The sequence below is a fragment of the Xiphophorus couchianus genome, chromosome 4 (assembly GCF_001444195.1).
Source record: "Xiphophorus couchianus chromosome 4, X_couchianus-1.0, whole genome shotgun sequence".
In the NCBI taxonomy this organism is placed as follows: Eukaryota; Metazoa; Chordata; class Actinopteri; order Cyprinodontiformes; family Poeciliidae; genus Xiphophorus; species Xiphophorus couchianus.
Genome location: NC_040231.1, coordinates 24,032,828 through 24,047,875, shown reverse-complemented (window position 1 = coordinate 24,047,875; position 15,048 = coordinate 24,032,828). Strand labels below are relative to the sequence as shown.

General features: G+C 38.3%; 1 protein-coding gene across 3 annotated transcripts in view; it reads left to right on the top strand.

The window, feature by feature from the left end:
• Window positions 1–15,048, top strand: part of pde8a (phosphodiesterase 8A) — a 61,184-nt gene that overhangs the window by 23,733 nt on the left and 22,403 nt on the right. For all 3 annotated transcript variants that reach the window (XM_028013967.1, XM_028013965.1, XM_028013966.1), the window contains one exon: window positions 9,887–9,943. In XM_028013967.1, coding sequence (XP_027869768.1) covers window positions 9,887–9,943 — 57 coding nt within the window. The remainder of the gene's footprint in view (window positions 1–9,886; window positions 9,944–15,048) is intronic.

The following is a 15,048-nucleotide window of genomic DNA, read 5'->3' as shown; positions in this document are numbered from 1 at the left end:
AATAGAAGAGCAAACAACAGAGTTTGTTGAAACTTGTTGAAGATCTTTCTGTCAATGAAGTGAATATTTTGGATTTCTGTTTCTAGCTACCCTAGAAGTTGGCTAAGGGTTGTCAGTCTTCCTGTCCTGAATCTGACCTCACTAATTCATGTTAATTGCCATTTTCAATATCAAACTAAGGTAACGGTTCTGAAACTTATCACTAGTCTTCATTCTGGGTTTGTGGTTCAAAGATTTCTAATTATAAATAGGACTGACATTGGGATATTTGAGGCTCAACACAATTTTTGCTCTCATTGTTCAAAATGTATTTATTTATAAATTTATTTTTTGACAACTTTAGATTTTGAACTAATTCAGCTACTATTTGACTCTGCATCAAATTCTGTTATCAAGAAATGATGTCAGTCGTCTGAACATTGACGACTGGAACTATGGCTTAAAATTAAATTATTTGAATTGTGCTCTAACTTATGAACTTTGCTGGGTCAGTTCAGGTTTTATGGTCTTTCCATGATCTTGTACTAATGTCTCTTTTATTGGTTTGCTGCAGCCTTTTTATTAAGCAAGTCCTTAATTGTAAATTTTTGTTTCACTGAAAATGTAACAGAGATTTAAGCCTCTTAGTTCTGGCACACTTTAGATCATTTGCATTTAAAGTCCAAAGATCTGTTACAAGTGTTGTTGCATATTTTCTATGTCGAAATGTTTAAATGGAAGAATATTCTTTTCCATGATGTGTATTATCTGCAGTCATTGGTGTCTAGATTTGTTAACTCTAATGAACATTTTAGACTTCTTTTCGAACAACAGCTTGTGTGAATACTAAACCTAGAAAATCAAAGTAATTTCTATAGATGACATATTTGTATTCAAGTTAATGTCTAAGATAAAAAAACACAATTTCTAACTATTTAATTGCTTCTTGTGTTAATTCTTTTTAGCTTATCTAAAAAAACACAAAAAACCCTAATGTATGACCAGATGTCTAAAAAGTTATTTATGAAAAAGGAAAAAAAAATTATAAGTATATGAATCTTAATACATATGTAGTTATGGTGGGAAAAGAACACCCCTCAAATTCTGGACTTTAATGTATTTTGTACATATTTATTAAATTTGTGCAAATTTATGTATAGATCTTTCCATTTTGGCTGTATCTTCACATGGAGGACTCTTTGTTGTCCACCGGTTTCCTTACAGTAAACTGTGTAAACTGATGCACGGTAAAAAAACACAAAGTAAAAGTGCTTACTAAAATATATGATATTTTCTCATTTATTATTAAGTTGAATCATGGTTTAACTGAGTTGTCTTTGTTAAATCTATATTTTTATATATTTTTTTCTCTTGAGTATTTCATGCTGATTATTTTATCCTTATTTGTAAAGGGGGGTGGTAATTTAGTCACATCTTTAATAACGATTGCAGCATGATTTGAAATTAATTTAGGAAAGTTGAAGAAAAAAAACTGGATCTCTTCTACTCTGACATTGGAGCGTGTCAAACCTTTCTCCTAAAAATCTGACCCATTCACTAAATCCAATACGTTTAATAGCAGAATAAAAACAATACTTTCTGAGACGCTTTTGACTTCAGCCACACAAAGATCATCATTCCAAACACTTCCCATTTCACTTTTTGTGTTGGTAAAGTTCACCACAGAGCTGTGGGCAGCAAATTCGAGTGGCGGCACATGAAAGTGAATTATTCCCTTTGAGGTAACACACACAGCATGGGAAGCTCGCAGTAATATCTGAGTGGCTCAGCGTGTGCCGGTGCCGATGCGTCGCTCAGTGCCATTTAGCTCATCACTTAGCTCAGTGTGTGTGAGAGCCACTGTCTGCCTGCCTGTCTGGGACACAGTGTGCATCCACACCTGCGGCTGGGATTGCTGGCCTTAATCAGAACTAATCAAGAACATTGATTCATCTCCATTTGATTTACATTTTTAGCCCGAAAAGCACACCACACAAAGAGGCCAAACACACATGCAAGCTACTCCTGACTCTAGCTGTCAGAGCCGCGCTTTGCATAACGAGAAAATCACTTTGCGCCGTATATCCTGAGCTTAAGGTGTTCCTGATATCCCCATGTGTTGAAGTTTGAAAGGAGGACTCAGTCCCGAACCCAAAGAGGGGCGTGAGATCCGGAGAAAAGCTGCGTCACAGGGCGTCATCCGGAGATTGTTGGAAAACGTGAAGAGCACGCAGTTCATAGGAACTGTGTGCGCTTGCGTCGCAGGCATCCCAAGATTCCCTGCATCCGCATCCCAGCACTTGGGTGGAGGAAGCTGTTTACTCTTTCTATCTCTCACTGCTGACGTCGGCGCACCGAACAATGTCATCCAATTTCCTGTTTTTCACTTTAGTGGAAAGCCGCTCTCCCACTGTGTGTGGTGTAGCCTGGTGTGTGTATGTGGGTCTAGGAGCATGAGACAGAGGAGCTGACAGGCCGGAGGAGAGCAGCAGGAGGAGGAGATGTATAGGGCCGGATACATGGGGAGCAGGATATAGGGTCAGAGGCAACTTCACTAAGTAAATACATTAGACGTGTTGAATGAGGGCAGCAGGAGTCTGAAGACTCTTCTGATTGCTGCGGAATCACTCTACTGTACCTGCTCCGAAACAGGCAGAGCGATCCGAAGAAGCAAGGAAATCGTGATGCCTCATGACACGAAGGGTTCAATGAACCTCACTGAATGATTAGGAGACAGTAAAGCTTTGAGTTTTCTTTGTTGGAACAATTGTGGCGGAAACTGTGAAAACCACCTCACCATCAGTTTACCTAAGTATTTGGTCAAATGTGATTTCAATTTTGCACTTTTTTAACAAATTATTTGAACAGTATTTTTGCAGAATAGAGTGATTAGATAACAAAAGGCTTTATGAGTTTTAAAAGTAAGAACTTGTTGCACAACTTGGTAAAGATTATGCATGCATATACTTTCTGGAAAAAAAAGCTGGGACACTTATATGTGGTCATCGTCCATATTTTTTTGTAACAATGCTTCTTTGCAAAAAGTTTTTCTACTGTTGTAAAACTTACTTATTTCCATTTTAATTGGTTCTGTATTTGTAAGGAAATGGATTTGTGGGTTAAGCAAAGCAGAGTATGTTGGTCCACAGCTTTTGGTGGAAGCAGTGTGATCAACTGGTAACCAGCTAAAGGACAAGTCTCCAAGCTGTTGTGGTTGAATATGGCTCTTGTATGGCAGTAGGGCCCCTGTTTGTTCAATAAGTCAATGCCTAAATTGTCAAAATGCCTTGTTTGTTCATCAATCTAACAAAACAACCCTAAGGAAGAGTCAACAGCAGAGTAGGCTGTTTGGTGTTGGTAGAGAAGATTTGACAGGGTTTTTTTTTTATGGGCACAACCTACAATCTTAACTCTGCTGCTCAACCCACAATTGCCTCTTCCTTACAAAAGTGGCCCCACCTAATGGGAAATTAAAAAAAGCTTTCCAGCAGTACAAGATTTGTTGCTAAGAACCATTGTTATAGCAATGCAATTATTAACCAAACCCAAATGTCCACTTTATGCTAAGTACGTTCATGTCCACATCCCCACTAGTATTTTAATAAATGTCTTATAGCAAACTACATTTTTTAACAACTCTTCCAGAACGAATTAGTGAGCCCCATTTGAACTGGTAAGTTTCCAGGAACAGACAGCTTTAAAGCATACCCATACATTTTTAATAGGTCTGAGGTCAGAGCCATTCCAAAGGCTCACTTTTAACCCGCTTCATCCATTACAAAACCACTTATGGCGTGTGTTTGGGATCATTGTCCTTTTTGAAAACCCAACTGTTTCACTGTTTCAAATGAGCTGTCTGGTTGTTCATTTTAAGTGCATGTGAAGAATTTGGAGATAGTGTTCCTTCATTATGTGATCCCCTTTGTAGAATTTGCTAGTTCCCCTTTGGAGTGAAACAGGCCTGCAGCATGATGATACTACAGTCATGCTTGACATGTGGTGAAATGTTCCTAAAATTGAAAGCTTTTCCTAGATTCCCCCCAAACTTTCTGCCATGGGCTTTTCTTTTATTGAAATGGAAGACCATATTATTATTAATGGTCTTCCAGTTGTTTCTTATTCAAAATTTGTTGATCGTGATATGTTCTTGAACATCCTTTATTATTTTTCGTTTTTGTGAAGGTGACTGAGTTAAGAGGCTTGAAGCTTCGATTCAATTAAGTCTTCAGATATATATATATAGATTATTAACAGCAAAAGGACTCCAGGCTGATTATTTCATGAATATACCATCCAGCACATGAACATACTTTTCAGTAAGCTTTGTTAAATAAACTTTATTTTCTTCTCTGTCTATGTACAATTCATTTCTTTTTGAGAAACAGAATTTTGGGTTTGCATTGGCTGTTATCAAAATAACAAAAAAAGACTTTCCTTTTGTTAATTACTCAAAATAAATTTACTCTTCCCCTGTATTCAGAAGTAACTGAGATCTATGCAACGTCCACCCAACTCAGAGTAGGCCACAGCAACTTACTTCAAAAGTTAAAGCCTTGAACCTTTTGGTATTCTTCCAGTGAGTCTAGCATTTGCCAAGATTTGTCAGTTTATGCCTGCTTTACTGGAGGTACGAAGCTTGATTTTAATATATCAAAACCCTGCCAGAGTATGATTACTGCTTGTTTTAACAGCTCCGCTGCTAGTTTTAGCATACTCTACTGGCCCATTATCTCTGAATATCAAAAGTTTGAAAGCATGAAAGTATTATTTGTGCAACATTTACATTGTGCAACGTTTTAAAATCACTTTGTTGCACAGAACCAAAACTGTATCTTGTGTTATACCAGCATATATTTTAAAGGCTCACATGCATGCACACTTTTAAACCAAAAACATCAAATTAGAGAACAGCTTTAAAGTTGTAAGTTAAATGTAAACTTTATGTATATAGTAATGTATTATGTTTTTAAATAGAAATTTAACAGCATGTGAGCTTATTCTCATGAGACAGAGACGTTATGGTATCAATAAAGACAAACCTCTTTATGTTTTAAATAACGTTTGTCATTCACTGACCTCAGATGCAACAAGCCAACATTTCCTGCTGCTTCTCAAACTTGTTGCCTTATTAACAAGTGGCTCTGTGCACACACAGACACAAGTAGAGAGTGCAATCCCTGGTGTGACTGGTATAACTCAGCAACATAGTAGGAGGATGGCACGGGTATTACGTAGGCATCCACACCATGTCCGTGCTTCTCGCCTCCATGGCCTACTTGCTCTTTCACTTGCCTTGCTTGGTTTTGCCTCTAGTTCAATGCTGGACAGCAAAAGCCTGGCTGAATGATTCATTGCAGTGTGTAGGGGTGCGTGTGTGTGTGTGTGTCCTGTATGTTTCCTTACGACGACGGCAGACTGCTTTAGCTCCGTTTTTGCGTGAGCGAGTTTGTGTGTGTCAAGCCTGCTATACAAGTTACACAACCTCTGCTGCAGTTTGATTGGCTGTGTCTTTGTCAGTCAGAGAGAGTAGTCTTCCTGCATGAAGACAGTAATGTGTTGTGCACTGCTCTTGCTAGGCTGAAGTTAGCTGGAGGCTTTGTGGCCAAACTCAATATGTCAAGGTCCTGTCCTCCACCAACTCCCCCGACATACAGCTTTTACATAATATTCTTTTGTGTTAGCACTGCTTGCAAAAGTTGCCTGGCTGCAATGCAGTGTTTTGAGACCAGAAAGTTATTTGTTGAGTCTGAATAAATTAAGAAGGTCAGAACTTTTTTTTTTTTTAATTTTGTTCACTGAAGATATCAGCATAAGATCACCAGTTTATCTGACACTTCCAGGTAGCCACAGCTTGCTCCATAAAACAAGATAAACGAACATAGAAACGATCAGATTGTATTATTAAATGTTTTTTTTTTCTTTTCAAATTGCTGTTGCATAATTTTGCAAGGCTTGATTGAGAAAAAAAAGGGAAATAATTTACTGGTTCTCTCCAATAAAAAACGCTTTGGGGTCACTCTTTTTCTAAAAAAGCTTACTGTATTTACTCAGACGTAACAAATGAATCAAACTGAATTATTCAAAACACATCTTTTGTTCCCTGTTAAATGATGTCACATTTGTAAGGACCCACATAAGTTTATTTATGTGGGTTGAAAGTCTTGTCAAAACCTCTCTTCCAAGGCAAAACAATTTATTGTGCTGCTGATTCTTGCTTTGCACAGTTTGACTTAGATGATTGAGGTTAGTGGAGACCAAACATATTGGCAATTTAACAATTTATTCAGTTAGCAAATAGGTGTCTCTTTAGTGTGTTGAAGAACCATACACATCCACAACAGTCTGGTACTTCCTCTCATGCTTGGTCACACAGTGCTGGGATGGTATAACATCACTCAGTCAGAGAAAGCGGTTCTGTTGGTCAGTCTGGCATAAAAACCAGAATAACACCAACTTAAGTGTTCAATAGGATTAAGGTCAGGTCTGCAAGATGGCTAGACGGTACGAGTCTCTGATTATTGGCATCTTGGAAGATGGAGTTGGTCCATAAGAGGAGAGAGATGGAATTATAACCATTGACAAAATCTCATATTGATATCGCTTTTCAATGAAATTGCCTTAAATGATTATGAATCTTGGCTCCACACCCATCACACTGCCTTCACCAAACACTTCCTGGCATGATGCGGAATCAACTGTTTCTCTTTGAAAGTATTCTACGTATGTTTTACTAGAACTAAGACCTTGGCGCAGACCCGGAGTTTGATGAGAGAATACCAGTACAAGCTTGGAGGTGCTGCTGGTAGCAGATCAAAAACTCAAAGACCAAAGAATTAAGAGCCAAAAAAGCAGACTTAAAGTTTTGCAGGGCTGAAGTTTAACTTGAATGAAGAACCAAATAAACTTATCTCTTGACAGTGTAAAATGCAGTGTTACAAACAGTTGGATTCTTTCATTATCACTGAAGCAAAACTCAAACATTCATCACTAGTTTTGGAAAGAACATCAGGTTCTCCTAGTCAAGTTCTCCTGTGAAATTTTTCTCCACACCAGTTCCATTTCAGTCCCATCATTGCCATTTTTCTAACACTTGTAGCATCTCTTCCATAAACATGAGGCTATCATGCGACCAGCTCCTCGAGTCTGTTCGAACATCAGATGATCTCTGAGCACCAGTTTGTAGCCATCCTGATTCCATACTCCTTGTTTGAAGACAACTTCAACAAACAGCCCTGTGTCAGGATGACGTAAATTTGGCTACAACCGAGGGCTAATCTGCCCCGCCACCCCTGCTCCCTGCCCACCCTTTCCCCCCCGCCTCTTTGTTGTTTCACAGAGTTTTCTAAAGGCTTACAATTTAGCAAGAACCGATTTGCTGCGGCCCTGGAACGCTCTGAAATTCCTCTCTGTGCTCCCCCTCACATGTGTAGATTGTTTACGGAGAGGAGGAATTCTGGAGGGACAGTGGCCCATAAGGGGCTTTGGTTGCGATGGCTACTAACCCCGGGTTCCATTTAGGAGGAAGGAAGCCAAATCATATGCTGACAGAATAAAAGTGTTCTTTCAAAGGGAAAGTCAAAGCAGTTAGAAATTTGTGTGTGTTTTCTTGATTTGTTAGTTGTCATTTGTGCAGTGAAAAGAAATCGAAATACCGGTACTTTAAGAAATGGTGGGATGTGCTGATTGAGTGTCAGCATCATTTTAATGTTACCTTTGACAACGGGGATCCTTTGGCTTCAGTTTTAAAATATGTAGCATTTAAAAGCCAGAATTAAAAAAATACTTTTTTTTCATAAAGTAATTTGTTTTCTTGAGGTTAAAAAAAAATTAGAGGCTTTTATTTTGTATATAAATGCAGTGTGCAATGGTGATTAAATAATATGAAATATTATATAATGTATAAGTGAAAAACAGCCCTCCAAGAGTAACATTTACAATTTTTTTTTAATTGTCTTAATCAAAGACTTGTGAAGCATTCCTAAGTGAACTGTGCTTGAGTTTTGAGTCCGGGTCGTAGATCTGGGCTCTTTGTTCTGTTCCTCAGTGTGATGTTGAATGTGTAACTCTGCTTCACTGCCGTCTGGGAGTGTAGTTGCCATGGGTGTGCGTTTGTGTCTCTGCTGGAAGGTTTCAGTGGGTAATGCAACTCAAAGTCACTTTTAGAAGATGAATGCAAGGATCCAGCATTTCTTTGGGCTTCACCAAGATTTCAACTCTGTTCACACGGTTTACTTGTCAGTTTTCTTTTTTTATCAGCTGAATGGTGTAGAAAGCAGCTACTGCGTGTGTCTGTGTGATAGGAGCGCTCACAAAATCATTGGATTTTCATAAAGTTTTTGTTTTTGAGGGAATAAGAGAATGCAATAACTGCTTCATTTAGTAATGTCTCATATAAGTAAAGATTTCTAAAATACTTAGTTCTAGTAAACTAGACATTCCTGTTATATTTTAATGTGTTGATTATTTCTTCAAGATTTCAGATTTCTTTCACGTTTTGACTTTTGCTTCTTTTTATACTTGTTTTAATAGAAAAGATCAATGCTTTATTTTATTTTTTATTATTTGATTTAACCTTTATTTAAGTATGTTGAGACCAAATTGTCATTTTCGACAACCTTCCTGAGAAAACATTAGAACATCATACAGCAGAAAACAGTAGACTATCATAAAACAAAGAAAAAACAAGAATCAACAAAGAAAAATAATTTAAATGATTCAGGTGTATTTTGGCTGAAGCCGGAGGAGTTCCACTGATCACTGAAGGTTACTAACATAGCAGAGACCAATTTTAAATCAGAACTTTAGACAGTTTGTTACTTACAGCTTACCTATTTTAACATATACAGCTAACTATTTTAATTATTCCAACACCAAATCTACCTTAAAAAGCTTTAATACCCACAATGGGAACTCCCATGGTCTTCCTGCTCTCCACTCTTGGGGATACAGTCAATCTGTACCAAAAGGGGAAAGAAAAGCGCATTTTGATTGGCTGCGTTGCAAATTCTAGCCAATGGCCATAGTTTTCTTTTGTTGTCATTTTTCACTTTTTTGTGCCATTTGGGTTATGACTATGTTTTTTTTCTCCTTCATTTTACATAAATTAGGAATTTAATATAATTTATTCATTCTGTTTTTTGCAAAGCTTGGGTTGTTTTCTGTAGTCAAATACCTAAAAATAGAAACAAGATGGTCGCTCTTTAATTTAACCATAACATTACCATGTTCTAGACAGAAGGACATAAACAAGGACTAGGTTGGGTTTGGAGCTCTTGACAAATTATTTTCTTGGATGAAGGGCAAACTTGGCTGTTTGCATTGTAAAGACCCACATGTTGGGTAATATTGTACACAACTATAATTTCATGTTATTCAACTGCTTGAGACATTAGTGTCTAAACCAAAATATACTCTCCTTTTCTCTTAAGACTGAGATGATTACTCACACAATCTTCCTCAAAAACTCTCTCTGTCTGTTTGCTCAATGACTTAAGTTGAAATAACAGAACAAAAATTAGACACGACAAGCTGCTCACCGTGGATAAAACCATCAACCTGTGCATCATATCTCATCTGTATTTAATGTCATTGAACCCAGCTGTTTAATTGGGTATCTTTTCTGTTTGCATGTTTAGTGAAATTGGCAGTAATCATCTCAAATTCCATCTAAGTTGGATTTTTCTGTCAGCCTAAAGAAAATTAAATTATATTTCCTGTTTGTCTGTGTTTTATGCAGTTTGCTTTCCTTCAGCTTTTTCTGATTTTATACCGGTCAGGTGAAAAGGAATGATTTTTGTCACTGTGATTTGTAAACTCCAGTCAACCTCTAAACTAATAGAAGAAGACATTTCATGTGAAATTTCTCAACTATTTTATTTCTAACCCTTTTATTCTTTTTATTTTTCAGACCACATTAACAGAGGTGCAGTTTGGACCAATGAAGCTATTTAAAGACCCACTTCAGGTACTGTAAAACAATGCTCGACATGTGTTTGAGTGATACTTTAATGCATACAAGCCCGAAGGCAACACCAGGAGTGCTTCAGTCTATGGTCTATGCCTGCATCCATCAGCTGCCGATTGCTGAGCATTAGAGCTAAACTTGGTATGGCTGTCAGTACTTTGTTGTGTTTCTTTAAGGATTAGTATTGAAAAACAGCTTTTGTTTGGAGTTACAATAAATCTCGAATATCTTCAAAATGCCACACCTCTCTAAGGAACATGCACGCATTCACCGAAGAGGAGGGAATTTCAGCCGTTAATGGACGTGTTGTGTGCTACGCAGCATTGGCGCTGTCAAGGCAACGGGGCCAAATATTTGAGACTGGGAACATACCATAATGAACAATACACATTCTGGAGAACTGCAGAGGATCAGCAGTTTCGTCACCGCAGGCTGGATCTTCTCTGACGTTCTCTCAAGATACAGTTTGTTCCAGCAGCATGTCCCGCTTCTGCTGTGTGTGAAAACGGGAAAATCCAAATTCGTAGGAAATATTTCCCATTAATCCTTGATTCAAGAATATATTAGAAGTTTCTACCTAAAATTTACAAGGTTAAAATGTACTTGTCTTTGTCATGTGAATGAGGGTATAAGAGGATTTTTCCCCATTTTGGAACCTTCTTTTCTTTTTGATTGTTTACCGGGGGGGGATAAAACAGCTAGTGTTAAACTCTGTACATTGTCACTCCAACACAACTGGGGGTATTTTTGAGAATGAAACCATCTGAATTAACGCTCCGTGTATTGTGAGTGCACAGACTCGGCCTCATTGTTTGATGCACTTGAGTTTGGCCACGGTAGGAAAACGAGGTAGAGAGATATCCCCTTCCTGTTTTTGTCACTCACCGCTGATCCTGTCATGACCTCCTCCTCGTTTCTCTCGCCTCACAGGATCAGGCTGGCCCTTATGCCTCTTTTCAGCCATAATGTTGCCTAAACGGCATAATCAGGTGCTGCCAAATGCTCGCCAACCTTCTCTTTCTGTGACTTTCCTCGCTCTTGAGCACTTTTCTCCTTCATTGTGCCTTTTGAAAGTTAGAGATACATATGTATTTTCACGTTACAACACGATGAATCTGTCTGATCTGATCTTGGCCTCAATACCCAGGTCCACCACCTCTGGGGGAATGTTGACTCTCTTCCCAACATCCCAATGTGGAATTCTGATCTAATTCCCCCGTGCGTACCAAACATAGTTGCAGGAATCTGAGGTGATGTATTTACGACCTGTGCACTTGTTGCTGCTTGATACTCCTACAGTATGTGGAATATGGTTTACATTTGCAACACCTCCGTCAGACAGACACATTCGCTACTTCTGTCGACTTTGAGCTAAATGCTACGCCAGTCGAGCTGAAATTGTCCCCTTCTGTCCTGACTCAACCTCACAGGTGCGACGCAAACTTAAACGCGCAGAACAAGCTTTCTCTTCTTTACATTCACTCTGCTGCCTGCCAACAGTCGGAGATGACGTCTGTTTGAGAGAGTGACTCATGAATCTACTCTTAGTGCAGCACCGCTCCGGGAGGCGGGCCTAAATCTCCTGTCCAGTATTTACGCAAGTGAAGGGAAGGCGGAGGGAGAGACGGGGGGAGAAGTGGGAGTGGAGGTAGGGGTTGCTTGGAAGCGTGGTGGCAGAGAGGGAGCTCGCGCCCAATGGCTGGCTTGATGGTTGCTGCAGCAGCACTTTCAGATGTAGCCTTGGTTAGACCTGTTGGGGTGAGGGTAGGGGAAGACGGGCTCCAGCCAGTCAAGGCCGCCTTGACTAACTGTGCCATAGATCATCACAGCGGACTATAAAACTTGTGACGCACAGGAATAAGAGCTAAGCCCAATCAATCTGGGGCCGTTCGCTACGGGCCCGCGGGTCAAATCGTAGGCTGATTATAGAATGACGGGCGCGAACGAGCAGGAACGCAGCAGCTGTGAGCTGCACATAGTCATCTCGGCTAATCAAACCATGAGATCAGATTACCACACATTCAGTAAGTGATTTAGACAAGTCATTTTACAAGTAAAAGTGACAAAAAAAAAAATCTTCAAATCTGAGTAACAAACTTTGAGCTAGAAGGGTGACCGTGGTTTTCTAAGTCTTTTGGTGATAAAAAATCTAAAAATGTGGCCTTTGTTTCTACGCAGCCTCCTGATTTAAGTGAGTTGAGTCATTTTTTTCCTGCAATTTCAGCTGAGAAATTGCCTCTCTATAAACTTTGGACATCTGGAGACTGAAATATTTGCCAGTTTTTCTTCTCAAAATGGGTTCAGATCAGATTTTCATTGTGAATGGTGGATGGTGAACATTTGTGATAAGCTCTTTTAAAGCCTTGCCAGAGACTCTTACTTAGACTAAGGTTGAAGTCTTTCTAAGACCTGAAAACGCATCAGTCTAAACTTTCATTGTACCTCTGCCTCCATGCTTCATTTTTACAGCTTCTTACAGATTTCATTTCAGCTTCACCCTGCAATTTGCCCATCCTGACAGCCTTCACTGTCCATCTAAAGAAAATCATCCCCAATGGTGCTCCCACCTCTGTGTCACTGTGAGGATGGTGTTTATGGCATCGCTTTTTCACGGAGTAGATGACATGTTCAGAATGTCTGGCCTCGCTCACAACATATGATTTGTAAAGATCATACAGGACTTTTAACATTTCATACTGTGCCATCTGTGCATTACCCATGTCACACTGCAAAATGTCAGAATTAACAACACAATTGAGAGTATTGAAAGTGCTCATGGTCATGTCAAGTAGGAAGAAAATGGGGAATTAGTGCCAGCAGCAGCCACAAAACATGGAATCCCCAGGAAATACCTGACACGGCTTGATAATTTGTCACTGGTTGTCCTTCATTGTTTTCTGTGTCTCCTACATAACTTGGAGGGAACTCCTCTGGCTTTCTTTCAACAATGCAACAAACTTGCCAGTCTTCCATAGAAGCCACATTCTGCGCTTGAGGTATTTTGAAGTATGAAATATTCTTGGAGGAGGAACTTTGTTCTTTCTCCTGCTACCTTGAATGGAATAACTAACTTCTCTATTGTTGCAGATTGTGTGTTAGTCTTTAGAGTTACTGCCAAATTAAAGCTGTGTACGTTGGTGAAAATCCTAGCTGCCTGGAGATAAAATGCATATATACGTACATACTAAATATAATTTTGAAGGAGGTTTATTTTTTTTTGGCTTCCTGTTTTTTCTGGAGCTAACTTTTAGGAACACACTAGTCAACCAGCCAGTTTCTCTTGGACATACAGGGATCCATACTAACATGGAGACGTTTTGTCTTTGGTTGTCCCAGAAACACAGAATAGCTCATGATGCCTTTGTCCTGTTGCTTGTGGGAAAACCACTGGGATTTAATTGTTGTGGTTCTGGCTGCCATTAACAATATGAGCCAATACCAACATATATTTATCTTCATTTTGTGGATTTAAACTCTTAAGGATCTTGCTCAGAAACCGAGACTGTGAAGATGTCGGTGTGCTCCTCTTGTTTAATATTTAGTGCTTTTTTGTACATGTGCAAGCCGTACGTGTTATGAGCCTAAATTTTAGTTTTGTTACATTTTTCTAACTTTGAACTTGTCCATTTCTAATTCAAGTGGAAATACAACTCATTATTCTTTCTGCATATCCCCACTGTTCTCCAAAGCGTCATTTCAGTGTGTTAAAGAGACGTTACTATGTACTATTATACGTAGTATTATTGTATCCAAACATGATTGGATACAATACATACATTTTGGTGTATTCAAATAATGGTGAGCTGGCTACCTCCTACTGTTGATGAGAATCCCCAAACCATCACACTTTCACCTCTGTCCTTCATAGTTTGCACGAAACGGTTTTTACTAGTATTTTTTTTTTTTTTAGGTTTATGCCAAACTTCTCTGTTCTGGTGTCCAAATAATCCAGTTCAAATTTCCACAAACATTATTCCAGAAGTCCTTTGTCTTTGTCCACTTAGTGTTCAAGAAGGAGCTGCAAGACTGCAGTGTGCCCTGTAATGAGATTTTGGGTTTTTGACGGCATCTTCTGCTTTTATAGACTGAACTTGCTTGGACAGACAGACCTAAACTTGTTGAAAGTTGTTTTGAATTTTCTTTCTAAGTTCTTTTGAGGCTCATGAACTGCAATAACCTTCTTTTTCAACAGTCAAGATCATCAAACTGATTGTTGAATTGCGATCCGGCAATCAGTTTTACTGTCTGTCTAACTGTCTGATTTACAGTACTTACAATGTATGTACAAGACAAAGTAATGAGTTTCTAATCCTGTGGTCCTGATGTCATACATGTGTGTGATTTAAGTTATTTTAAGATATGTCCAGAAATGTTATAAAAACACACATGCTGTCACAGTGCAACCTAATTTTTTATTTATCTATTACATTTTTGCGTGACTGTATGCAAAGATTTTTCTATTTTACAGTCATTGTTTTTTTATTTATCTGAACGTATTTATTTACTTTTTTATTTTAATGACACTTTGGTCTACTTTTGATTAGTTTTTTTCAATGTGCTTTTTTAATAAATTTGGCATTTTCATAGTACAACTTCGACTACTGTCAAATAAATGACTACATGTTTACATAGCCTTGCTTATATTATGATAATAAACTATAATATGTATAATGCCTATCATTTCACAACATTATCTAGATAATAAGGTTGATTTAATGGTAGTAATGTTTTAATTATGCCTTGACCTATTGCCATTTTCTGACTTAAGAAGATCAACACAAATCGGACATTGAATGTTCTCGTATTATTCCGAAATTTAAATATTGCAAGCAAGAAACTTTCAAGTTATGTCCAGACTCTACTTACGTTTTTTTGATTTTACATAAACTATTAGAAGGACCAGCAATTCTAGCAAACTAAGATCAATAAAGTAAAATAAACAACAACAAAAATAGAATAAATAAAGTAAATATATTTCTGTGATTTTCCCCCGTTCTAAAAAGACTGACTGGCATTGAGAGGCTGGGATCTTTCAGTATGAGATTTAGCTACTGCAGTTAAATAAAATACACACATTAGGGCGATTTTGCAAGGTGTTGCAATAA